Source organism: Pectinophora gossypiella, chromosome 10 (assembly GCF_024362695.1).
Source record: "Pectinophora gossypiella chromosome 10, ilPecGoss1.1, whole genome shotgun sequence".
In the NCBI taxonomy this organism is placed as follows: Eukaryota; Metazoa; Arthropoda; class Insecta; order Lepidoptera; family Gelechiidae; genus Pectinophora; species Pectinophora gossypiella.
Genome location: NC_065413.1, coordinates 8,741,188 through 8,769,098, shown reverse-complemented (window position 1 = coordinate 8,769,098; position 27,911 = coordinate 8,741,188). Strand labels below are relative to the sequence as shown.

The following is a 27,911-nucleotide window of genomic DNA, read 5'->3' as shown; positions in this document are numbered from 1 at the left end:
AAGTCCTTTGCAAATTACCTAAGTTAGGCTTAGAGTTAGGCTTAGGCTAAAGTATTCGAAGATTTTTGAAGGGCACTATTTTGATGACTTACAACAATGCAATGGCGAGAATATATTGGTTGGCCCATCATTGGTCACACATACCGTTATGAGTTGTGCGTGCTTGTGCCTCAAGTTGTGCCTCCCTCGTCCCTCTGACACCGATCCGTCTGTCTGTCCGTCCTTGTTGGTCCGTCCTCCTGCCAGACCAGACCAGTGCCTGCCTAGGCCTCGATGTTCGGATACACAATTTTAAATTTTAATTAATTGTTGAAACATCAAGTTGAATAACAAAATCTAATTTAAGATGTGATCAATATCTAAAACATCATACTTTTAATAGATTTGCGGTAGTAAAATACTAAAATCTAGATAGTAATTTATTGAAACTGTATGTATTCACCAAACTCACAATAAACAAACATACGTGTATTCAATCAATTTCAATGTTGCCATGCCTAGCTAACTTCATGGTAATACTGAGTAAAAAAAACGTGACTGTTCGTTCTATCTTTATCGCAACGTACTCGTCTGAGCAAGATAGAAATTCCGCAACACCGCATCACAAACCTGCTGCGACTTTTATTATTTGCAACCGCCCTTTTATTCAGTGAGACGGAGTTCGTCGGGCCGGGTCGTCACTGCAAAATTTTCAAATTACACTAAATATTTTGTGTAACTTTTAGTGTAGGGCGACCCGATACCTTACCCGACTTAAGTACTTAATTAAATCAATCACAATGTTACACTTAAAAAGTATAGCGAAGACAGCAGTGCCGCCTTTAAAAAATACAATCAAAAATGAGGCAGTCAATAACGTGCTCAGAATCGCGCCTGCCGCTGTTAACGTTTGTTGCCGTACCTACGCGAGCCATGAAATTCCAGATAGGCTTAAAGATATCCCAACCAGTGGAAACCCCAGGTTCTTCGACATGGTGGAGTACTTCTTCCACAGAGCCTGCCAGGTAGTCGAAGACAAACTGGTGGACGACATGAAGTCAAGGGTGCCTATCGAGGAGAAAAAGAAGAAGGTTGCTGGTATCTTGCAGCTAATGCAGCCATGTGACCACATTCTCGAGATCCAATTCCCCCTGAGACGTGACTCCGGCGATTATGAAATGATCCGCGGCTACCGAGCCCAACATTCCTCACACAGGACACCCACCAAAGGAGGTAAGGGCCCTTGAAATATACGCTTTTACTCGTTATTGCTTACATCATTGAATTTGCAGTAGATAGTTAACTTACTGTAAATTTTATTTATAGCTCATAACGACACACGTGACGTGTTACGTAGCTAACTATATCCGAGATTTTCAATTTGTTAATTTATATAATTTAATTACAGTAGGTATGTAGGTTGTAGGTAACCTACCTTTGTTTAAAAAAAAATGACATATTTATTCGTCTTAATTTTCAAGTAAGTACCTATAGGTTATGAGAGAATGCAACGCGGTACCTATCTATAATTAAATTACTTCTTTATACCAACTGCGCTGCGTAGAAGAGAGGCTGCTTAAGGAAATAACCTAAATGGAGATCGAAACTACCTAAACCTGAAAGAAAATAAATCGATTGTACCTAAGTTCTAGATTCAAACGAGTTCAAATTATAACCTTATATATAATCCGACGAAATTCTGTGGCTGCTACAATGTGATACGTGCCGCCGGCCGCCGATTATACCTACCTGACATTGTTGTTTTTTATTAATGTCCTTCAACTCTGAAAAAAACTTGCTGGAATTAGCATTATCTGTAGCGAAATAAAATAGTAATGATTGTGAAAAAAACTATGTTACAGTTGTCTATTATGCTACGCTATACCTACCAGTTTAAACGAACCTAACCCACAGTTCATGTCCGTGAAAACAAGTACCTACCTACTTACCTAAATCAGTCCATCCATATTTTACCTCATTTCGGACCAATCAATCAACCGTATGAATGAATTTTACGTTCTCAATGATTGATTACAAGTCTGATATGAATGACGAAATCAAACTAAGCAAACACTGACCAAATGATGTTTTCTATTATCAGTAAAATTTTACCGGAAAGTTTTTCCACTTCATGATAACGATTGTGTTGGTTTTAGAGAATCCTTGCCTTTAGGCTATTTGACCCTAAATCTGAAGGACCTGCTAGTTATACGGCTAACCTTTTCTGTTGCGACTGAGCGACCGATTGAATAGGTAAGGTAGCGACTTTGTATTGTTACACAATTTGCTAAAGCATTAGATATTGAAATCTTATTCTTTAGCAAATTCTCTGAATGGACACAGAACCACGATACTCTCTGGAGAGAGGTAGTGATGTATGTTATTTCAAACGAGATCAGTTTATCTTGCGACGACCTCTGACTAGCCAATCTTAGACTAGCCCAATTGGGATGTCGTCGTGAGCTCATGTTAGGTATGTTATCATGTCATGTGGTCATGTTAGGCTCATGTCATTTCGCGAGTAGCTATAAAGTTAACCAGATTTTAATCGGTCATATCTAAATACTATAAGCTAATTTATTTGATTTAAACCGAAAGACACAGGTAATTTAAAATTGATCATGAAATTCATGAGTGAAACACCTGCCCGTCACGTGAATTTTCTTTTTTCTATTGTTTAACTGATACTATTGTTTAAATGAAGCACATGTGTGATCACCTGCAAATTTTAATGTCCCCAGTTACCAACTGAAAATAAAAAAATAAAACACTTAACAGATAGGTAGGTACTTCGTTCTCGTGGGGCTAATAGATTACTCGCCTTAAACCTATTAGGCGACAGCGTAATTTGATCAACTAACTTCAAACTCGTCTTAATTGCACGTGCACTTTAGCGTAATAAACCAACAGTCCTCAAATTGTAATGCCTGGAGGGTCAAATAATCTCGTTATTTTCACATAAAATAATCTATATAATAATATATATAAGAGAGTTCTGACCACGTACACTCACACCTTGTATTGTAATCTCTTATCATGACATCTAAAGACAATTTGCTTGCACACATTTTCGATATTAAGAAAAGAGGAATTTGCATCAGGACCAAGATCACATTGAAGCAATTCATCTAAAAAGCAGTATTCCAATTTAACATTTGCATACCAAAGTAGGTAAGGGCGGCTAGTCAACAAATGTTAAATAGCAAGATTGCTTTTTTAAGAAGAGACTCAGTTCCGAATGGAAAATTCACTTGTTCACCATATTTCGTGCATTGCCAATAACACATTCATATTTTCGGCCATAGCAGAGGCGAAAAATTTTTTTAAAATAATCGTGGTTGTAAGTCATCACTAATTTAAGAGCCACGCACTTGTCCGTGTAGCATTCTCCATGCTACTTTTTTAGAGAAAAATAGGGCAGTGATCCCTCTTGCCTTCCGCCCCGCAGTACTTTTGTCTGACGCCAGTGGGATGGTGCCCAGAGTACTCTATTTCATAGCCGTACTAGGAATCCTGTCCTCCGCCTCTGATTATATAGGTGGTATGTCCAACCACCTGGAACTTGACAGAGGGCAGCAGTAACTGTGAGTACTAATGATAATGCAAAAGATCGCGTGGACATACGCCAAAAAGATGGACCGACCAATCAAGTGAAAAATTCGTAGTCCTCTAAATTCTATTCGGTCGTAACAGTCCGCTGGACAGGATCCGGTGGAGATGACAGATCATCCGCTCCAGATGCATCCCTGATCACGATCCTAAGAAACGAGAAACCGACCCAGAGCGATATAATGATATAAACACCTAGGTACCTATATGTATACTTTTACCTGATTAAGTTATTAGCGACCGTAATAAGTCCATGCGATGTCGTTATGTAATAAAGAAATCTTTAGAGCTTTTTCATTTCTATGTATGATATCTGCTTGAAAGAGAAAAAAACTATTTAATCAGCAAGGTCAGACAGATACGTGTCACCAAAATAACCGGTCATTCTATTAAGCAAATTGTTATCCTAGTAATAGGTATAAGATTCATGAATCTGCACATTTGAGATGATTGGGTCAAAATGTCACGTCATGTAAATTAACAATCTGAAGTTTCCAATACAATACTAAATGTAAAAGGCATCTCATCAGCTCATTTTAATTAATCAAGTGATAGGATTTTATTTTGTAGGCATGAATACCTACAGTAGGTGACAACAAATATATTTTTTTAAACGATCAAAGTATCGTTCTACTTTCTGCCATTATATGCTATGAGTGGACACGACGTCATCACCTCACCTGTAATTGGGCTGGTTTTTCCTTCGAGCTTCTTTAGAGCTTTTTCATTTCTATGTATGATATCTGCTTGAAAGAGAAAAAAACTATTTAATCAGCAAGGTCAGACAGATACGTGTCACCAAAATAACCGGTCATTCTATTAAGCAAATTGTTATCCTAGTAATAGGTATAAGATTCATGAATCTGCACATTTGAGATGATTGGGTCAAAATGTCACGTCATGTAAATTAACAATCTGAAGTTTCCAATACAATACTAAATGTAAAAGGCATCTCATCAGCTCATTTTAATTAATCAAGTGATAGGATTTTATTTTGTAGGCATGAATACCTACAGTAGGTGACAACAAATATATTTTTTTAAACGATCAAAGTATCGTTCTACTTTCTGCCATTATATGCTATGAGTGGACACGACGTCATCACCTCACCTGTAATTGGGCTGGTTTTTCCTTCGTATTGGAAGGGCAGACAGGCTATTGTTTCCGTTAAAAATTGAACCTGGCCAATCTACAGTTAAGTAAGCGGATCCCGAAAAAACGGGATTAGGATGATGATGTGTGGATAGGACACTGCAACATCGCTATATTTTACTACCACACTGATATAATATCACACAAGAGGCGAAGAGTATCTAAATACTGATATAACTCAAATTTGGTGATTGAGCTTAGGATAACTCCGATGGAAATAGAATCGTTATCGTTTCCTTTACAAATAGGTACGTCATTGTTAAACTTTGAGAAATAGGTAAACAGGTGATATTGAAATCTAATTTTTATGCAAATTCTGCCAAGTAAATATTTGAAAGACGATGTCATGTCTTGAGCTAAAATCAGAAGATATTATTAATTTCAAGTTATGCTTTAAAGATGTTATGCTCCAGTCATTAGCATTAGCTAATGGCTGTCACGTTTTTGGAATGTACATGACTTGTTATCAAGGTTAAAAATAAGTATATACTAGACGATGAAGAAAGATTTTTTCTCTACCCAAGTTAGCAACGGAGGCGTGGCTATGACGCGACGTGCGTCAAATAGTTAGGTAGGTACGTGGTGATGAAAGCGAGATATTTGCTAGGACTTATATAACCGACGCTTAAAAGGGTAATGCAAACAGCAATGACCATCCTCAAATTATGTTACTCATAATGAATTGCTCACGATAATGTTATATAAGCAATAACTAATCTAATTTGCAGGGGGCCAAACCATTGACGTCATGTCAACTCTAGTTGTTATTCGCAGGTGTCGTGTGATAAAATATGACAAATAACTTCTTATCTCTACGAGATTAGGTACGCGGGTATTTCGAGGTCAATGCTTAGCAACAAACAGCTACGTAATATAAAATTTCAAGGGGCGTAACCAAATACTTCGGGACTAATTGGAGAGGTTGGCAAGTAGCTTGCAAAAACACCGATGCCTGCAGATGTACTCTCTTACTACGAATATTAAAAGTACCTACTCGTTTGGGAATATCATATAGGTACTCTCCCACCCACAAATCATTCGACAATTCGACCAAACATCCAGCATTGTTAGGATTTATTTCGGTGACGGTTTCTGAATAGAACGCGTACTATTTATAGCAAGCAGGAAATATGCCAACTGATCGCGAGTGTCTTCATATTTTCGTACCTATCCTATCACACAAGCAACTAGAGAGGGTATCTATCTACGACTATTTACCTACAATGTACTCATAGGTACTAGGTTACTTCGGTACCATAATTAATAGAAGTTTTAGAGGTACCACACGGAAAATGTTTAGTACTGGATTTTAGTATAATGAAGTTATACAAGTAATATGTAAATAAATCGAAACACCAATAACGAAATAGGAAAATAGACGTGACGGATGCGATGGCATTACGCAACTAAATATTGAACCGTATAGTTCCACCAGTTTCAATAACACGTTGTTGAACGACCTCCGTGGTCCAGTGGTTGAGCATTCTGCTCAAGATCCGGAAGTCCCGGGTTCGAATCCCGGGGGGACAAATCACTTTGTGATCCCTAGTTTGGTTATGACATTACAGGCTGATCACCTGATTGTCCAAAAGTAAGATGACCCGTGCTTCGGAAGGCACGTTAAGCCGTTGGTCCCGGTTACTACTTAGTACCTGATGAAAGTTAGTAGTTAGTCGTTTCGTGAGCCCATGTTAGGGGCCTGTGGAGAATCAATAGTAACCCTGACACCAGAGTTGGTAATCCACCTCACAATCCTCACGACAGAAGAGATTGGTATATTTCTACGTCATGTCAAAAAATAAAGTATTCCGTCAAACGGATACGTAGTAACATGACAACGGGCAATCAAAACTGAGCGCTGATAAGATAAATACGTTATCTTTAGACGTGCCCACTTAAGAAGAAAGCACGTACCTATCTGTTCCCAAAAATTTAAAGTTTTATCGTTTATTTCTCAAGGTTCTTGCAAAATTTTTGCCCATTGAAATCGTATCGTACCCGCCCACATCTACCCTATTATACTGGAACTCGAATCTAATGTTGTTACAAAATACCCTGTAACAAGTAAACTAAGTTTATAAGCAAAAGCTTCTATGGTATTCTGTGTCTGTTAACCATGAAATCAGTGGCGGCCCTGGGGCGGTGCGAGGTGTGCCACATATGGAGGGGTGCAAAATCAACCAAGACTGGTTCACCCTAGCCGCAAACTAACTTAATGAAGAATGATGATGGATGATGAAGTACCACCCGGTATGCCGGGTGGCCGTAAACAACATTTGTTATTTTAAGGGGCTGAAGGTGCTACTTTGAGGTCTCGCACCACCTAAATATCTTTCTAGGGCCGCCACTGCATGAAATTAGAAGGTTAAACGAAGGAAAATCTTTACAGCGCCATCTATATTGCTTTTGAGGAATTGCCTGGAAAGTCCCTCATTATGCATAACCAGGCCTGGCTCTTCTGGGCCATGTATGTACCTACCTTCTGTGGTTGATAATACGACGTGAGAGCATTAAGAACAACGATCTCCTCTGTTCTATGGTGTTCTAAGTGGTATGTCAATGTTACACTTGGTAGAGATAATTCACCAGCTTATAACAAGAATTAATAATCTTAGACACGATGGGATCCCCAAGTCGATTACTATGACAAGATCAGAATACCAACTAAGAAGTTTTTCATAAAGTCCCCATATCACAAGTGCGGAATGCAGACGTCAACTGAAAATCGAGCACATAAACCGACAAGTTTGTCTGGAAAAACCAAAATACTTAGGTACTATTTTAAGACTTATAATGACGAAATGTCGACTAATTTATTCCATATTGTTCCCTTCGTGATGGTAGGTACTCATCCTTGACAAACGCTCGCATATTTTACGAGATCGGCCATCTTTTTTAGGTCACATAGCAATGTGTAAGAACTAGGGCATAGAAGGAAAAATACTTTTCCGTGTAAAACTGCGTCAACAGGGAATCAGACCTTTTCGTGTGGACTCACTGGTTATTATTTCTATTCTAACAAAAAACGTAGAATGCGTTCAGCTGCGTAGCTTCTCGGGCATGTTGTGTATAAAATAGCCGACCGCGGAATTGTGTCCTTCTAACTCGATGGACCTTCATGGGCGCCGGGCTGATCACTAGACTGTTTGTCATATCCATCTTAGGACTTCAAATCAAATCAAATATACTTTACACTTATACTTCGTGTCAAAAGTGGCTGCAAGTTGCCTTCTGATTGCTTATGGATTTGGCCGTCCCAGTTGGAATTATGAGCGTGAGAGGAAAATCCACCACACTCGCACTGAGTGGGTAATACTCGTGACGCGACAAAGGAACAAAATATTTAAACAATTTATTTACTGTCTTTGTCTACTAAATATACTTACACGATGTTTACAAGACTACTAGAGTTGTTTACTTAGTATTTAAACTGGCCGACATTATCAACATACCTATAAGAATGAAAACATCACGAATTCACGACTACCTACATAACACGAACCTACCTATATGCATACTTACTGTATTGACCCTGCCGTTTTACCATTGAATAAATAATCAATAACACCTACTAAGTACGTATTAAAGTGGCCCTCTGCCCCGCACCAATACAAGCATTAATTAATTTACCTAACACCTTGGTTACCGACCCAGAGATAAATAGACAAATACTTACAACACACACAACAATAAGCACAGCTTACTTAAGTACGAAGGAAAACCATCTTGTTCGACAAAACGAGATTCTTTATTAGAACTTTTTCCAATTTCCCGATATAATTATCGAAAACTTATCATAATTGATATAGGTGCACTTTTACAAGGTACCCGGGGTAATAGAATGGAACGTTTATTTTCCTATGTTATTTATTCGTCCCCGACAATCCATGACTACAAAATAACAACATGGATTAATAAACACCATTTCCGTCTAAATGACGTCTATACAATTTAGCGTAATAAATGTTAATTACTTACTCACTCTGGATGTAACAAACAGCACTAGGTACTACAGTGTACATAACACACCCATTAAATGTCTGCATTTGAAGCCTTAGCCTATTTTCTTTTTTCAGTAAAAACATACTTACGAGAACATACTCGTACATCTTACACACAATCGATATAAATTCGAATCGATATTGTTTTCAAGTTGAATACTTATACAATTTTTTGAACGTCAATAACGGCTTTTGTGTCTCTGGTTATAAGGTATTATATGAAACTTTCCACCTAAACCTTATTATTAATTCATAATTTTCTTTTCACTAGGTATTCGATTCTCGACTGACGTCACTAGGGATGAAGTGAAGGCTCTGTCTGCCCTGATGACGTTCAAGTGCGCGTGCGTCGACGTACCGTTCGGCGGCGCCAAGGCCGGTATCAAGATCAACCCCAAGATGTACTCTGAACATGAACTCGAGAAGATCACCCGTCGGTTCACACTTGAGCTCGCCAAGAAAGGATTCATTGGTAAGATACGAACACCTTTGTATGGTCACTGACCTAAAATAAGCTACCCTGCCTTAGCCTGCATGCTTATGATAGGTGATGCACTGACTGTACATAGATTTTACAGCCCTTAACTGCACAGTACCTAAACTTGCGGTACCCTATGATAGCTGTTTTGACGTTTGTTCCGCTCATCGATCTCCGCATTAATTAAAAATTACGTTAATGTAGCATATAGTTGTACATATAGTTGAAGTTTTGTATTAATTTATATAACTATATTGACGGAGCTACTTTCTGTACTTTATTATGTCAAAACGGCCATCATAGTGTGACGCTAGTTAAGCGGAGAAATGGTGAGACGCGGGTATAATACTGTCGTAGATTCATTGACATCAATGCAACTCGTTTTAGTTTAAGCGCAACTTGATTAAGTAGCTACCTGGAGTGCCAATAAAGTGATACGGTAGTTTTCAATAACTCTGTTACGCAAGATAGGTGGTTCACAGTTTCCTGGTTCCTACATTTTCCGCCATTACGATGTAACCTAATCATTATTGAGACTTTTCTTCTCATCATCATTAATTTAAGAGCCTCGCTCTTGTCTGCATTCTTGTCTATAAAAGGCCAATTCTTTGACTTCCTTTTATAAGACACTACGATCGCCTTCTCTTTAATTTCGTCCATGTAAATTCCTTCTAGCTTCCCTTCTATTATTTTTGTAATAAATTCGTCGTGTCTTATTAAGTGTCCTATAATCTTCCATCTTCTGTCCTCAATAACTCTCAATATTTGCCCCTTTTTTCCTTACCTACTCTTGCTAGCATTTCTTCATTTGTAACTCTTTCTGTCCAACTTATTTCCATCCTCCTCCGATACCATATTTCAAAGACCTCAAGTCTCTCTCTCTCTGTGTTTGGGTCTTGGCTATACTCCATATAAAAGTTTTAATGCATCCTTTTCTGATTTCTTTGGCTATCTTAGGCTTGAATATGCACCACTTGTTATGGGAGCCTTGTTTTGCCATTGTTATTCTAGTTTTAACGTCTAAAGTGTAAGGTGAATAATTTAATTAAAACTTAAATAATCATAACGTCGGTACGCCATAGTTTTGTAAGAACGATGTGTATGTTTTCCTCTGACGTAATTCTGTACTTTGCTGAACAAATTAATCGACAGCACGAGAGCTGTCTTCGACACTACATACTGTGCAATGTTGTAAAATGCTACAAATAGGCATGAAGTACCTAGTTAAGACAGGACGTTCGTACTTTACGACCAATCAGACTAGCAAAGGCACTATACCGACGACACCTCTCTTGTCATTTTCTTACTACATACCTACATACATAATTCCACTCCTATATCTACTACGATAATTTCGCTCACAACTATCTTGATCCTGATTATAGGTTTAGGTACACAATTTCCGCTTCAATGTGTTGTAATTTTCTTACAACTTGAGCAAAATGAAGATGAGTGACTTTTGACGCGAACTTTGTAGCTAACTATTTATTTGTTAGGTACTTAATGAAATACTTTGTAAGGCCAGTCAGTGGGTAGGGGGCTTGGAAAACTGACAACTTGGCTGCCTGCTAGCCCCATAGAGCAAAACGGACCTTTGGCTAGCCCAGACCACTCCATGCAATTTTCCCAAAACTGCAATAAAGTACTTAGCATGTTTATGATTCAATGAGGCGTGTTCGTAAATGATAAATGAAGCCTTTAAGTACTTCCATTATTTAGTTTCGATCTATATGTGCGCCTTGACCTCGGTCAACGTCCTACACCGGTCAATAACCTTACCTCAGATTGCACTTGCGTGTAACAAATTGCCTATCAACAAGTTGTTAGTTGTCACTCGTCATCATTGCACTTGCCTACAGATGGTTTGTGATTCCATCGACGACACAGCTGACTACGGCTTATCTTACTAATATTATAAATGGGAAAGTTTGTGAGTATGGATGTTTGTTACTCTTTCACCAAAAAACTACCGAATGGATCTTAATTAAACTTTACAATAATGTAGGTAGCTATACATCAGAATAACACACACGCTACAATTTATAAAGATACTAGCGGCCGCCCGCAACTTCAACTTTTCACTTCTTTTTTAAATTTAGACTCTATTAAGTATACCCTAAAATAATTAAAAAAGTTCCAAACCGAAATCCACGCGGACGAAGTGGCGGGCGGCCGCTAATATAATATAATATATGACAGGCTAAAGAATCCCGTGCAGGCATACTCTTAAAAGTAGAATATTGCATGTTGCATACCGAGCCGGGATAAAAAGAGTCACGCAGGCCGGGATACTGGATTTTATATGAACCTGCAAACGAAAAACCTGGCCATCTTGCGAGGTATATAGTATGTACACCCACTCCTCGATAGCTATGTTTAAATCCTATGGCACGAGCCTATCAAACTTAGGTTATAACAATTTATAACTTTTGCATTAAAATTGACTTGCCTAGGTATTGACATAAACATTATCATTTTTGTCATGATCGTCATATTCACAATAATGACGTAACGAATGTAACCAATAAATCATGTCATCAGTATCTTGGCAGCTTTGTTCACGTCTATCTTGTACGAATTGGATCATACGTATATTAACGTATTTTTTTTATCTATATCGACCTAGTAATACAGAAATATATTTATCCAGATAACTATAAATCTATAAAGCTTAATTCGTCATCGATTTTATCAACTTAGTAACCGCTGATAGTAGCAAAACGCTGATATTTTTGTGATATCACAATACTTATAGCTTTCAATAAGTTTACGCTACCTACTTAACTAACGCTATGACATCTGGCATTCTGGCATTTACTTACTTACCTACACCCTAACCTATTTACCTCTCTAGAGGAGCTCCGTGGCGCAGCGGTTACTGCGCTCAGTCTGCGATTGTTGAAGTTAAGCAACTTTCGCAAAAGGCCGGTCATAGGATGGGTGACCACAAAATAAAAGTTTTCATCTCGAACTCCTCCGTGCTTCGGAAGGCACGTTAAGCCGTTGGTCCCGGTTTCATTAGCAGTCGTTAATAACCACCAATCCGCACTGGGCCCGCGTGGTGGTTTAAGGCCCGATCTCCCTATCCATCCATAGGGAAGGCCCGTGCCCCAGCAGTGGGGACGTTAATGGGCTGGTGATGAACCTATTTACTTACCTACTTATTATTGCCCATGCCTGTGCAATTTGATTTCCTAACTACCGTAGATCAATAGCCGTGACTTCTTGCCACATACAAATAATCACGCTCGTAGACTATCGGGGTGAGCAGAGCCACAGATCAATAAAACAATCCCCAGCCACTCCTGCCTCCGCGGTACAGCAACAGAGCCGCGCGCGCGAGAATTTATCGAGGACTTCTACCAATAGCCGTACTTAACTATCTATTAAATATACACAACAGGTTACAGACATAAATATCTTATACGACGTTTACTGGCGTAGATAGCATATTGCTGCGTCCATTGGTGGAAGTCATCGATATAATACGCGTGCGCCGCGCGCGCAGTTGCTGTGCCGCGGGGGCTACTTACAAGATACATAATGATGAACCGTACGGTGAAAGGTGTGCGTCAAGCTAGCGGCCTCAAAAAAAAAATGGGCACGAAAAAATAATTTGACCATACCAAAAAATAGTACTCTTATTGAAAAAAATAGTACCTGTTGTAAAAAAATTAGTACCATCACGGTTCTGGATTTATAGCCACGTTTTATTGCACTTGCTAGCTTGACGGTGAGCGAAATTTGGCGAGAGTTAACGACAAGGTCTTTCGCTTTGATTTAAACACCAAAAAATAGTACCGAAATAGTACTCACCCCCTGCAAAATACCGAAAGTAGTACTTCAACGGTTCCAAAGTTATAAAGGCAGTTCTTTGATCCCGCTAGCTTGACGTTTTGAAAATACCTATTATCTGGGGAACGCTTGCATACTTCAGTATGTAACTAATGTCAATAAACTCGTATGAAATAGTACTCCCTACCATCATAATTTGGACCTGATTCTCTTTGTAGAAATATGTCAAAAAGTCATTATAACCTGTATCATACATTTATCAAGACAAGTACAGTCGCGAACAAAATTATTACACATGGTCAAGAATGTTGTCAGATTTTAGTATTTTTCCCCATTTTTGGGTAAAAATTGGTGAAGTGCCAGGGTTGTCAGATGAAAGTAATATCATTGTTGAAACTCTTTGAGTTATTCTATAAATAAGTACTGCAAATTGTTTATTAACAAACACTTCGATCCGTAACAAATTCAACATGACAAACAATTATAAATTATAAAATAAAACAGCAGATTAAAAATGTATTATGATGTATTAAAATCACAGATTGTTTTCGATAAGAACTAGACCCATGCAGCCATTTTATATTAAAATTAGTGCATATGGGTGTATGCAATAGGATTTTTTTGTAATAGCAGCACTCTGAAGTGCAAAGAAATGGTAGGGTAGACCTCCAAAATGGCAATACTTACGAATAAATTGTGAGGTTATGTAATTGTCTACGTGACTGTATCAACAACAAATGTATGGCATAGGTTATGATGATTTTTTAACATTTCTACAAAGAGAATCGGATCAAAATTATGATGGTAGGGAGTACTATTTCATACGAGTTTATTGACATTAGTTACATACTGAAGTATGCAAGCGTTCCCCAGATAATAGGTATTTTCAAAACGTCAAGCTAGCGGGATCAAAGAACTGCCTTTATAACTTTGGAACCGTTGAAGTACTACTTTCGGTATTTTGCAGGGGGTGAGTACTATTTCGGTACTATTTTTTGGCGTTTAAATCAAAGCAAAAGACCTTGTCGTTAACTCTCGCCAAATTTCGCTCACCGTCAAGCTAGCAAGTGCAATAAAACGTGGCTATAAATCCAGAACCGTGATGGTACTAATTTTTTTACAACAGGTACTATTTTTTTCAATAAGAGTACTATTTTTTGGTATGGTCAAATTATTTTTTCGTGCCCATTTTTTTTTGAGGCCGCTAGCTTGACGCACACGGTGAAAGGTGATTGATTAGCTCATCGCCCAAATAGATAGTCCATCATTTTTGATAGGACATTGAGACCACACTTGTTTATATCAGGCATACTTTTGCGGGTTTACCGATGTCTGTATGCCAGTGTTTGTAACATTGTTTTTATAATAAAATAAAATGATGTAAATAATTGATTCCCCCAGGGCCCGGTGTGGACGTACCCGCCCCCGACATGGGCACCGGCGAGCGAGAGATGTCGTGGATCGCAGACACCTACGCTAAGACCATCGGCTTCCAAGACATCAACGCTCACGCCTGCGTCACTGGCAAGCCCATCAACCAGGTCAGTACCAAATAAAAAGAGAAAAACTTGTTTACCTTCTGAAATATATTTAGAATTAGAATAGCACTCCGCCCGCGACTCCGCCTGCGTGGGCTTTGGTTCTCGCGCACTTTTTTCATCCCCTTCGAGGATGATTTCCGGGAAAAAACTATCCTATGTTCTTCCCTGGCTTTTAAACTATGTCTTTGTCAAATGCCATCTAAATGGGTGCAGCGGTTTCAGCGTGAATAGACAGATAGACAGAGTTACTTTAGCATTTATAATATTCATATGGGTTTTTGGAATAGCATCGTGTTGTCTAACGATATTTCTGCGAAGTTGTTTTTTTACACGTTGGTATGTATCCAACTGTGGTGTTTCAACTGGATTAGATGTTAGCATAAACATCTTTATCAATTTGCGTGGGTTTGCGTAGGCCATATCGCAGTACATAACAAGCACGTGTCATGCCATCCGAGCAATAACAATTTTAGAGAGTCAATCAAACCAATAAAATGTTTGGTCGAGCCTAATCTAAAAGAGCGTCGCGTATGTTTTATACCTTTACGAATGATTTAACTAAACCTACAGTTATAAATGGAAGTCTATAGTCTCTGCTTACCCCAGTGGGAATTAGTGGGAAATAGGCGTGAGTTTATGTATGTTTGTAGTTATAAGATAAGAAAATGTCTTGCAAACACCATGAATCATCTGTCAGTAGCTTCAGAGGCTATTATATGTTGATAAATTAGTTTATTCTTCTGTAACAAGCCATGTATTTCAGAATTTTACTTAGATTCGATGTAATTTTTTACCACTACGTGAGATGTTTTCCCAGTTTGCATTATGACGGTGATTGTGTTATCCAACAGGGAGGTATCCACGGCAGAGTGTCAGCCACCGGCCGAGGAGTGTTCCACGGACTGGAGAACTTCATCAACGAAGCCAACTACATGAGCATGATCGGTTAGTATATATTATTATTATTAGGATATTTATCTCTTCTTCATCGTTGCCTCAATTACTGATGATCGCGACCAGGAATGATTTCCTTTAACTCCCAGCGTTTCTGAGCTGCATATTTCCCCCAACTGTTATCCTCACAATCGGACCATCTCATTGGTACTCTTTCTCTGGTGCGCTTTCCCTTCATCTGCCCCACGATTACTTATTAGCCCTTCCAGACTAAGCTTAGGAGACCGCATTATGTGACCGAAGAAACTAAAGAGCTTTCTCGTAGTGTTACAAGAGACGGAAAAAGAAAAGCCGAAAGCCGAGGATGAAGCCGTTAGGATAGATATAACCCGTACGAATTAATAAATTGAATTATTCGATGGAGTTGCATATCATCGAGATGACATTTTGATTCAAGGGATATAATTTCGCATCTATAAATAATTTCGCACACGTGACACACCTTCACATTTCACCTTTTCCGGCAGTTTGCCAAATACAGAGAAAGCTGGCATTCAGTTACTATATTTAAAACTTTTTGCTTGGGAACAAACTGGAATAATACTTTTCTTATCAACTTAAACTTAAAAATTACGTAAATTAGGTACTTGTATATTTACTTAACTTGTACGAAAACCTTGTGTTATGGTTAAGATATGATATATTCTATTTTGAATATATACCTACCTATATCTCGATATGTTTGTTTTATTATGTTTATTGAAAATAATGATAAATTCTCTAATTTTAGAAGTCTTTCGACAGCTTTTTTTATGAAGCCTTTTTAGTTTAGCAAAACTTCGAAAATGTATTCTGAAAATTCGGACTATGCACAATAGCTACTTGTGACATAAATACCTAACACTTACCTCCGGACTGTTTAGTTTGACGTTTCGTGAATAATGTCTGGTGCCTACCTACTAAAAATGTTTAGTAATGAGGTCGTATACGACATTTATTTTCATAGATATTTCTTCTTCGGTCAAGAATTGTGTTACTGTTTCACTCACGAATAGTACCTATGAAGCGTCCTTGGAAATTATTCAGAAACATGATAAACCATGTAGGTACCTACCTACCTATAACTTAAATCTTTTATATACCTAGGTACTTACAGCAATTTATTACTTTTTACGACGTAGTTATTCAGAGACGATGACTCTGCCAATAAGATCGTTTATATGTATGTAGGTAGATACTAAACTTAACAATAGTGTTCACAGATCCATTTACTATTATGGATTTAAATGAGTACACTGGTGGACAATAAGAAAACGACTCAAGTTTTAAGTATATATTTATTTATTTGTACACAAAACAGGCATAAGGAACATACAAAGAAAACAGACAGTATAGGTGAGTTTATATCTAAACAAAGAGATTTCTTCCAGCTGACCTACTGGGCTTTCGTTTTGCGTTTTGTAGCCGGATTTTTAATAACTGTACAAAAACTTGTATTTAATTAAAAAAATCTGTTTATTTAGGTAGGTAGGTAAGCCAGTAAGTAAGTAAGGTATAGATAGGTATTTATTTTAAAGGGGAAGATAATCAGAGTGACGCCAGAGTCAAACGACTTTGTGTAGTGTAGTGGACCAGAGTATTTTTCCAAATACCTACCTGGTTACATTTAACTTGAGTCGATTTTTTTGTCCACCAATGTAGTTTGGTTTTCACTTTTCACTTCACACTGCCACACCCAGAGGACGCAGTGCAAAAATAGACACCTCGTTTTGAAGACAGACGGATTCGTGCTCATTAGGGCAATCCGATATAGGTCAGGTCAATGAATTGTCTATAATATGCTTGTATGCTAGCCTTCTGCCATAACTCGACGGCTCTTTAGAATGAAGCTCGTTTCTTTTGATTTGGATTAAAACGTAGTTTAGAGTCCTATAAGCCGTGTTACATCTTGCGACTATTATGAACGATTCAAAGAAAAATCGACCTTGTTCTTCTTATCATGTGGGTTGTGAGGTGGAATACCAACCTCATCAACCCTGGTGTCGGGGTTATTATTGAGCCGCCAAAGGCCCCTGACATGGTTCCTGACCTTGTTATTAATGTCGTGTTGTCGTTATGTCAATAGATTAAGGTTCATCTGTTGGTCTAAATACTTATAATATGTCACCTTCCAGGCACGACCCCCGGCTGGGGTGGCAAGACTTTCATAGTCCAGGGCTTCGGTAACGTGGGCCTGCACACGTGCCGCTACCTGGTACGCGCTGGCGCCACCTGCATCGGCGTCATCGAACACGACGGCTCCATCATCAACCCTGAGGGCATTGACCCTAAGGTGAGTCAATGTCACAGAATAAAGAATAACACTAAAGAACGGTTTTATCAATGACCTACAACTGATTCCATGGTTACAAACACTATTGTGTGCGTCAAGCTAGCGGCCTCAAAAAAAAAATGGGCACGAAAAAATAATTTGACCATACCAAAAAATAGTACTCTTATTGAAAAAAATAGTACCTGTTGTAAAAAAATTAGTACCTTCACGGTTCTGGATTTATAGCCATGTTTTATTGCACTTGCTAGCTTGACGGTAAGCGAAATTTGGCGAGAGTTAACGACAAGGTCTTTCGCTTTGATTTAAACGCCAAAAAATAGTACCGAAATAGTACTTACCCCCTGCAAAATACCGAAATGAGTACTTCAACGGTTCCAAAGTTATAAAGGCAGTTCTTTGCTCCCGCTGGCTTGACGTTTTGAAAATACCTATTATCTAGGGAACGCTTGCATACTTCAGTTTGTAACTAATGTCAATAAACTCGTATGAAATAGTACTCCCTACCATCATAATTTGGACCTGATTCTCTTTGTAGAAATATGTCAAAAAGTCATTATACCCTATGTCATACATTTATCAAGACAGGTACAGTCGCGAACAAAATTATTACACATGCTCAAGAAGAATGTTGTCAGATTTTAGTATTTTTTCCCCATTTTTGGGTAAAAATTGGTGAAGTGCCAGGGTTGTCAGATGAAAGTAATATCATTGTTGAAACTCTTTGAGTTATTCTACAAATACTGCAAATTGTTTATTAACAAACACTTCGATCCGTAACAAATTGAACATGAAGGTATAAATTATAAAATAAAACAGCTGATTAAAAATGTATTATGATGTATTAAAATCACAGATTGTTTTCAATAAGAACTAGACCTATGCAGCCATTTTCTATTAAAATTATTGCATATGGGTGTATGCAATAGCAATTTTTTGTAATAGCAACACTCTGAAGTGCAAAGAAATGGTAGGGTAGACCTCCAAAATGGCAATACTGGCGATGGCAATACTTACGAATAAATTGTGAGGTTATGTAATTGTCTACGTGACTGTATCAACAACAAATGTATGGCATAGGTTATGATGATTTTTTAACATATTTCTAGAAAGAGAATCGGATCAAAATTATGATGGTAGGAAGTACTATTTCATACGAGTTTATTGAAATTAGTTACATACTGAAGTATGCAAGCGTTCCCTAGATAATAGGTATTTTCAAAACGTCAAGCCAGCGGGAGCAAAGAACTGCCTTTATAACTTTGGAACCGTTGAAGTACTCATTTCGGTATTTTGCAAGGGGTAAGTACTATTTCGGTACTATTTTTTGGCGTTTAAATCAAAGCGAAAGACCTTGTCGTTAACTCTCGCCAAATTTCGCTCACCGTCAAGCTAGCAAGTGCAATAAAACATGGCTATAAATCCAGAACCGTGATGGTACTAATTTTTTTACAGCAGGTACTATTCTTTTCAATAAGAGTACTATTTTTTGGTATGGTCAAATTATTTTTTCGTGCCCATTTTTTTTTTGAGGCCGCTAGCTTGACGCACACACACTATTTAATTTGTCCTTGATGTTTGCAAATAAATCTTGGGTGTAGAATAGACCAGGGGGTTAAAAGGGGCACATCAAAGCAATTCACCTAAAAAGCAATATTTGACATTTGCGCATAGAAAATATAGAAAATGTCAAATAGCAATATTGCTTTCTTAGATGAATTGCTTTGGTGTGGCCATTTTAACCTCTCAGTTCTAACCTAACATACATACAGAAACACACGTCCGTAATCCCTAATAGGGTGGACAGAGCCATACGTTAATCAGAACACAACAGGATGGAAACTAAACTTACCTATTTATTGTGAGGTTTAGTTAACAAAAGTCACATCGGAATATGATTATTCAAAAAGGTGCTTACGTGGTCTTCACTATAAAACCAACGATAAGCTCACGACTAAGTATATCCTGATATTCCCACATCTCACTAAGCTTTCCAGTAGACTGCATGACGAAGCGTTGAAGTTATTTTATATACTTACCTTTGAACGTATTTTTTCCAGGCGTTGGAAGACTACAGGATCGAGCACGGCACGATCGTGGGCTTCCCCGGGGCGAAGGCGTACGACGGTGAGATGCTTTACGAGAAGTGCGACATCCTCGTCCCGGCCGCCGTCGAGCAAGTCATCCACAAGGAGAACGCGCACAAAATACAGGCTAAGGTAAGCTTTGCAGTTCTATACTTTAATTTTATTTTTATTTATTTTTTTGATCGTTTATTGCAAACTTTACAATTGTAGTTTTACAATATTAACAACTTAAGATTACATACTTATACAGCCAATTAAAAAGTTTGACAAATCAAAATTTAGTCCTCCTTGTCGTATCCGACAACGGCGACCTCAGTCTCTTCTCTCGTGCGCTCGAATGTGACTGGCAAAGCCAAACTTTGTTCTGAAATCATACATAATAATGACAAAATAAGGCAGACAAAGTAGGTGGGTGCTGTTGCACAAGGTGATTAAGATTACTTTAATATTTTTATAATAACCCTGGCACCAGGGTTGATGAGGTTGGTAATCCACCTCATAAGCCACACGATAAGAAAATTTATTCCACGTAGGTATAATAATTAAATAAATAAAAAGTAACATATCATCACGCCTGAATCCCCGATGGGGTAAGGAGAAGTCAAAACATAATTTGCATGAAAAACAACGTGTGACATCCTAGAAAAACGTGACAAAATGTCGCACTTTTTATTACATTTTTCTTTATTTCAAATTCATAAATAAGTTAAATAGGAAAAAGAAAACGTTTTTTGTCATCTTTAGATCAGTCTCTATTTGGTAGGTACTTAATCAGAATTTCATAATTTATCTTTGACCTGGGAAAATAAATACCCAATTGTTTTAAGTTTACGCGGTTATTATGATAACAAAATTAAAACACATAATAACGGGTTCTTACCGCGCGCGCGCGTGAGACTCCCGATATTTCGACACTGTTGCAAGTGTCATGATCACGGGATGACTGATGAGATCCAGTGTTTTAATTATAAATACCCAATTGTTGGTCAATATAGGAATATGGGAAGCAGTTATAAACATTCGTAATATTCTCATACGTGCATATTACTGGCTCACTGCACATTATATTATTTTCATTGAACGCTCTGACATAGGTAGAGCTATTTAGTATTTACTCGGATTACCTGCGTCGAGCAATAAAGTCATCATTGAATGTCACACATTTATTGCATCATGGATGATGTAAATAACCGCTTTTTAATCACAGTAACTACCTATAAAAAGGGTAACCGTTTGCAGGTTTTTTGCTAGGTACCTAATAATTGTCGTACGATGTTTACGTGTCGTTGATAAGATAAGCGCAAAGTCCGAAAACAAATGTTGAGATTGCTCTTTTAGATAACATCAGGCGAGAATACGTTAGGTACCTATCGCAATGATTCCTTTATGTAGATAAATAGGTGTACCTACGCACACATAGGTAGATATCTACTTACTGTCGGAAGAAAAAATGTTCTACTTAATTACTTCCTCACCTCAACAAGTTATCATCACATCCTGTTTACTAAGCTGCTAAAAGTGGAATCATGGATACCAGGTCAGACCCCTTAGCGCTCAACATTTGTCCGGCCAAGTAATTAATGCCAATACCATCTGAAGTAAGCATTAGGCACATAAAAGGAAAGAAACCTTATAGGTATGTATTTATTTTGATTTAGCAGAACAAAACAAACATAATACCATCTCTGCAATTCTCTTTCATAACGTAGGCACGTAACTGCGATTAAAAATACCTTATCAAATCCGCGCGATGACAAACTCCCGCGTTCCGCTCTGGGGGCCTACCGGCTAATTCGCCGAACTTCGGCGACTTGAAAACGATTCAGATAAATCGAAGTTCGGCGTTTGGTACCGGGTAATTTCCGATGTTCATTGCAATCGGGATGAAAATCAATCCATAGATAATAATAGACATGTTAGAGGGGTGCATGATTGAACGAATGACTTTTGGTCTTGCGTTCCGTTGAGACATTTGGTAAACATTTAATATTTTATATCATTATGAAATTAAAAAATACAGACTAGTTTTGTATGTTATTTTTATTAATTGATAATATTTTTAGTTAATCACTTTGTAAAGTCTTACAAATGTTTAAAACAAAAGGAAAATGCAACGACGGATTTTTCTTTTGCAACTGAAGTAATGAAACGCAAAAAAAAAAGAAAAATGACGTTATGTTATATCAGCTGACATACTTGAATTCGCGCCGAATGCAACAGTTTTATCTTCTCAGAATTTATACAATAACAACAATAACGAAAGAAATGTAAGTAAATTATTAATCTAGTAGTAGTAAGAAACAAGTCAAGAAAGAATAGTCACATAATGAACCTATTCATTGTTCAACAACTTAAATAGTTTGTTGGAAACTTGTAAATGTATCTTTTTGTTTTTCTAGATCACCGATTTACTACCTACTAGATCTAGAGAGTCGGAGGCTAGACATGGAGGAGCGACTTGTTTCAGCATTTAACAAGCTGGCTGGCGACAGCTGCTGAAGCTAATAGCAAGGCCGCGGATATGCAAACAGAGTTGCTTCGGCTGCTGCTGGAGGAAGTTAGGTGAAGACCAATATAAGGTAATTTACTCAAACTTATTAAAAATTGTATGGAATTGGAGCAAGTAGGAGAAGTTTATAAGGATCACGACACTTGGTGGTCTGTCCTAAATGCCTACCCCGCCAGGGATGTAGCGTAAAGATTGTATGTATGTTATATACCCAAATTTACCTCCTTGATCAGCATATTTTACTCCATACTAGCAAGAATAAAGGCCAAATATAAATATCCTTATACCTTTGTATGTGCTACTTTATTACATTCCAAAATATTTTCTTTACATTGTATTTCATTCCATTAGAGTCGGCTAGTGTTCCTAAACTTTTAATTCATGAAGTACCACTTTACAAAATTTCTGCCTTGCCGGGATCACCCAAATAAATAAAGTAATAACTAAAGGATTATAACTAGTCTATAAAGACTATTACTAATGTACACGATAGACGTCATAAAAACTTTGTCATATTGTGACTGTTTATATTTCGCATGTATTTTATATGAATTAATGGATTTATTTATTACAGGTTAAAGAATAGCAGCATGAGGATTCTCAAGAACGAAGACACTAGAGAAACTAAGTTAAAATACTTAAGTAAAAACATATGTATTCAATAAACTTGTATGTAAATATTTAAGCTAAAGTATAAGTACTCCATTTATGTTATTTAAGTGAAGTTGTATTTAATTAAAATATGTACTTAAGTTTGGTCATGTTATTTAAGTGAGTTTGTCTAGGGGTATCATTAAAGTACATTAAAGACAAAGCAACTAGATATCATTTTTCCAAGAACTATTTTGAAACAAAAATAATATAGCATCACGCTTCTATTCCCGAAGGGGTAGGCAGAGGTGTATAGTATATGTATACACCCACTCCTATATTTAATTTAAATACTTAAGTTTGGTCATGTTATTTAAGTGAGTTTGTTTAGGGGTAACATTAAAGACAAAGCAACTAGATATCATTTTACCAAGAACTATTTTGAAACAAAAATAATATAGCATCACGCTTCTATTCCCGAAGGGGTAGGCAGAGGTGTATAGTATATTTATACACCCACTCCTTGCCAACTACTATCTAATAAAAAGATTTGTATAGGTGTATTGATGAAGATGTTGGATGCAATTAACTTATATTTCCATATTATAGTAAGAATTGGGAACAATATTATATTTGTGGTATGTTCTAATTGATTACATTTCTTTGATCCACCCGCAGGGCTTTTTTGATTATACTATTACACATTACAAATAGTCTAGTCCCCATAAGGCCCCGCAAGCTTGTATTTATACAAAATAAATGGATTTATTTATTACAAATTAAAGATAGATGGATAAACTACTTTATTAAGCACAATGGACACAAGATTAGAAAAATGTATCTACTTGAGAGATAGGTTGGTTAATGAGAGGGGTGCAATGAAACAAATTATGTAATAACACAAAATAAATAAATCTGCGTAATGAAAATAGTTTATTTGATGCCAATAAAGAAAGGTTTGTTTAGATGTTGTATTATTGAATAACAAATCTGCCACTTTTGATTACACCACACTGACTTTGTAATTTACATTTCAAGGACCACACAAGTCCACTTAATGAACTTAAACATATTTAAATTAAGGAGATGTTCCTTTTCCCTTCTCAAAGTGCTGTTGTTCCAAATATGGTTATCTTGGCTAGCAGTCTAGCACTAACACTCCCATTGGATGCATCACAAATGTAATGCACATATCTCCATCACAAACCTGAAAATTAAAATATTTTTAGCGACTCAATCATAAGAATCAAAACAAATTAATGTAGCTAGTTAAAGGCATGATTCTTACCAACATAACATGCAATGAATGGTAATACTTGCTATTGAAGAAGGCCTCTTCCCACTTGTGAGGTTGGATAATGGCAATGTGTGTGCCGTGGATGCATCCAAGTACTCCAAGAAATCCAAATTTGTCATTAAAACCTCTGGAGACTTCTACATGCTCAGTTTTTGTCCGAGGAAACTTGATATATTATCTCACGATTGCAGGCTGATTGGGGGCATTTGTCACTGTAATATACAACATACAGATATTATATTGGATTCATGTAATGTTGTAGTATAACTTTAATTATCAAAATATAAGGTAAAATATAACATAATATAGTAACCACCTACCTTAAAGTCGATTGCACAGTTGTAGAGCATTGGACCTCCAGATATGGTTCTAAGTCATGATACAAAGTCCGAAATGCATTTTTTGATAATCTAAAATTATTAATGTAGCTACTCTCTGAAACAAAACAAAATAGATAAGTATGAAATGATCAAAAATCGCTTCTAGTAAGTTAAGCAACTTTTCCTCTGTAAACATTGAGCCACTTGTCAGAAATAATGTTATAAATAGATGTACCTGTGAGAAGTATATACTGGCTTTTCTCTCGAAGTATCCTGCAATCGATTTGCTCAAGATTCTGAAGACATTTTCTTCCGCAGGAGCCCATAAAACGACTATCTCCATGACACTGTATTTAGGTATTTAAACACGAAAATCCACGCCGATATCAATTTTATATTGATTAAGATGTTCCTAAAATTTGTCGCCCACCGTAAATAGCTCCTAATATTGTTGAAAAACAGTGAAAATAAGAAATTAAAATTGATCACGGTTACTGAAAAGTGCCCGGCTTCAACTGACACTTCCAATGGGAATCGGCTTCAGGCGCCGAACTTCGATTTTTTACGCGGTAGCGATTTAGTGTCAAAAGTACTGAAATCATTCGTTCAATCGGCTTGCCGAACTTCATGTGACGTCACGAATCGGGGATCGCCATCTTGGCTGCTTACGCGGTACGACAGAATCAAATCGATGTTCGATTTGCTCCAATCTGAATCGGCTTCGTCTTAGCCGGTAGCCCCCCTGGAACACTCCTGGTACATATTTATTTTAATATACGAAATGTTGCACCGTCCCGCACCAAATTGTGATAAATATTTTCTTACCAATGGTTGCCTGGAAGAAATTGCTGCTTAGCAATAACGCCGCCAGATTGTACTGTGTCTTTCGTCCATGTGTGTAAAACTTGTTTTGTATGTTGCGTGCAATAAAGGATATTTGTATTTATTTAGGTAGTAAAGCCTTAAGCTGATTCGACTGAAATAAACGCAACAAAGTCGTTTTGGTGTGGCGGAAACTTTACGAAACTCTTATTGAAATACAATTCCGCTCCATACTACAACCCTTACTTCTAACCCGGCAGATCATTGCAGAGGCCGCCAACGGCCCGACGACCCCCGCAGCCGACAAGATCCTGATCGACCGCAACATCCTGGTCATCCCCGACCTGTACATCAACGCCGGTGGTGTCACCGTCTCCTTCTTCGAGTGGCTCAAGAACCTCAATCACGTCTCCTACGGCCGTCTTACCTTCAAGTACGAGCGCGAGTCTAACTACCAGTTGCTCGGTAAGTTTTCTACAATATAGATAAAATTATTCGTTTATTCGGTTGTTAAAAAATTCTACATAGATTCTATGACGATCTTGTGACGTAGCGAGTAGGCGCCGCTACTTCAAAAGCGCACCCCTGATGCCGTGAAGCAGCGGTATCAGTACTAGTTGGAGGCCGAGGAAATGGATTCTGGTAGGGCTCTAGCTAGAACATCACCGATTGAGAAATTGGTCGGTGTACTGCGGAACGGAAGGCGATTGGGGCAACCACCGTTCTACACGCCCTATCTATGGAGTAATGGCGATTACTCCACCGACAAGAGCGCAGCTCTTAAATAGAGAGAGACATATTTTATTAAGTATTAGGTAAGTTTCTTGATTGTGTAAAAATTGCGTTATCATTATAGGTATAGTGTAATCGAATCTACTGGTACATACACGATAGATGATAGATTATTACATTAGCTATATTATTTTAAGTACCTATCTAATCTTGCTCGTTGCTGCGTCTATTATTTAGACGATATAATCAGATCGACATCCTGAAAATATTATAAATGCGACAAATGATAGTCATGGATCGTCTGAAACAGATGTATGAGACCCATGATGATGATAATGATCGACATCCTACCAGTTTGTATAATTTTATGTATACCTATTGCTGTAAGTGTACCTAAATAAATAAACGTACGTCCATTACGTTCCGAGATTACTTTCTTTTTTATTCTATGGTCATTAACGTAGGTATTATTATGGTATTAGAAATATGCGACAGTACTTACTATCAGGACAAAGAGTTAATTATTTTTATTATAAAATAATAAATACCACGTGTGTCAAGCGAAAATGCCTACATACCTACTGGAATAAATATGTTTGTCGTACAGAATCTGTGCAAGAGTCTCTGGAGAGGCGATTCGGCCGCGTCGGCGGACGTATCCCCGTGACACCCTCCGAGTCCTTCCAGAAGAGGATCGCCGGTGCCTCCGAGAAGGACATCGTGCACTCCGGTCTCGACTACACCATGGAGAGGTCTGCCAGGGTACGTATACAAATCCAATATCATTTAGATACTAAGTTCCTAGTTTGGTTAGGACATTACAGGCTGATCACCTGACTGTCCGAAAGTAAGATGATCCGTGCTTCGGAAGGCACGTTAAGCCGTTGGTTCCGGTTACTATTAAGTGAATATCCGTTACATGAATCATTTCAGGGGCCTTTGGCGGCTCAATCATAACCCTGACTGGGGTTGATGAGGCTGGTATTCCACCTCACAACCCACACGATAAGAAGAAGATCATTTAGATTCAACTATCCATCCTAACTCTTCCTACAACATAAACTCACAAATGACTATTATAAAACTATTATTCACAAAATTGGGTTAGTCAGAGAGACTTCCATCGCAAGCAACCTTTAGAACATTATTAACAATAGTTTGACAAATAACTCTCATCTACGTAATCATACTACGTACCTTAGTTGTCTGTAAATGTACCCTTTCTGTTGATCTACAAAATTATAAAGACATAATAGGTACTCTCGGCCGGATATAATTTAGACACCTAAATATTGAACAGCGAAAAATAGACGTATTTTAATATGTTGTTTGATTTCCAGGCTATTATGAAGACTGCCATGAAATTCAACCTGGGCCTAGATCTGAGAACAGCGGCGTATGCGAACTCCATCGAGAAGATCTTCACCACCTACGCCGACGCTGGCCTCGCCTTCTAAACTCATTAGATCAAGTATTTTCTGCATTTTATAGACTATCCACTTTCACTCCCTTTGCACTTAAGTGTAACTTTAAGACATTATTATACGCAGTATTTTTTCTTTGTTGAAATCATGGCTTTTTTACTTTGATATTAAGTGATGCATTGTTAAAACTATAACTTAAGTGAAAATATAATTTTCCAATTGTATCGTCTTTGAATCAGAATTAAATATTGTTTTACTGTTATTTCTTACCGAATTTATTTTTTGATATGCCTCCCGAAACCAAACACGTGAAGTTATTTTTAGTTTTTAAATATATTATTGAAATATGAA

The 27,911-nt window shown here is 37.6% G+C and overlaps 1 protein-coding gene and 2 long non-coding RNA genes across 4 annotated transcripts; 2 read left to right on the top strand and 1 right to left on the bottom strand.

Moving 5' to 3' along the window:
- Positions 1-632: 632 nt before the first annotated feature.
- LOC126370063 (glutamate dehydrogenase, mitochondrial) lies at positions 633-27,911 on the top strand. The gene is made up of 9 exons (XM_050014710.1): positions 633-1,212; positions 9,013-9,213; positions 14,416-14,555; positions 15,407-15,500; positions 17,624-17,781; positions 19,839-19,997; positions 25,665-25,869; positions 26,744-26,898; positions 27,477-27,911. The coding sequence occupies exons 1-9, from the start codon at positions 780-782 to the stop codon at positions 27,591-27,593; spliced, it is 1,662 nt and encodes a 553-aa protein (XP_049870667.1). The 5' UTR covers positions 633-779; the 3' UTR covers positions 27,594-27,911.
- LOC126370169 (uncharacterized) lies at positions 20,946-23,930 on the top strand. Its single transcript, XR_007566817.1, has 3 exons — positions 20,946-22,132; positions 22,265-22,444; positions 22,949-23,930. It is a non-coding gene; the product is annotated as an uncharacterized LOC126370169 (long non-coding RNA).
- On the bottom strand, positions 23,876-25,323 carry LOC126370167 (uncharacterized). Of its 2 annotated transcripts, XR_007566815.1 has the most exons (4): positions 24,818-25,323; positions 24,583-24,697; positions 24,254-24,474; positions 23,876-24,172 (listed from the first exon to the last, which is right to left on the bottom strand). It is a non-coding gene; the product is annotated as an uncharacterized LOC126370167 (long non-coding RNA). The 2 variants fall into 2 exon arrangements; XR_007566814.1 differs by having other exon boundaries at positions 24,583-25,323.

What these genes read in the sequence shown, in the direction of transcription:
- LOC126370063 (XM_050014710.1), top strand. Translation starts at nt 780, where the DNA reads ATGTTACACTTAAAAAGTATAGCGAAGACAGCAGTGCCGCCTTTAAAA. An exon ending in GTCTAACTACCAGTTGCTCG is followed by an intron (nt 25,870 to 26,743) that starts GTAAGTTTTCTA and finishes TTTGTCGTACAG; the next exon opens with AATCTGTGCAAGAGTCTCTG. An exon ending in CCATGGAGAGGTCTGCCAGG is followed by an intron (nt 26,899 to 27,476) that starts GTACGTATACAA and finishes TTTGATTTCCAG; the next exon opens with GCTATTATGAAGACTGCCAT.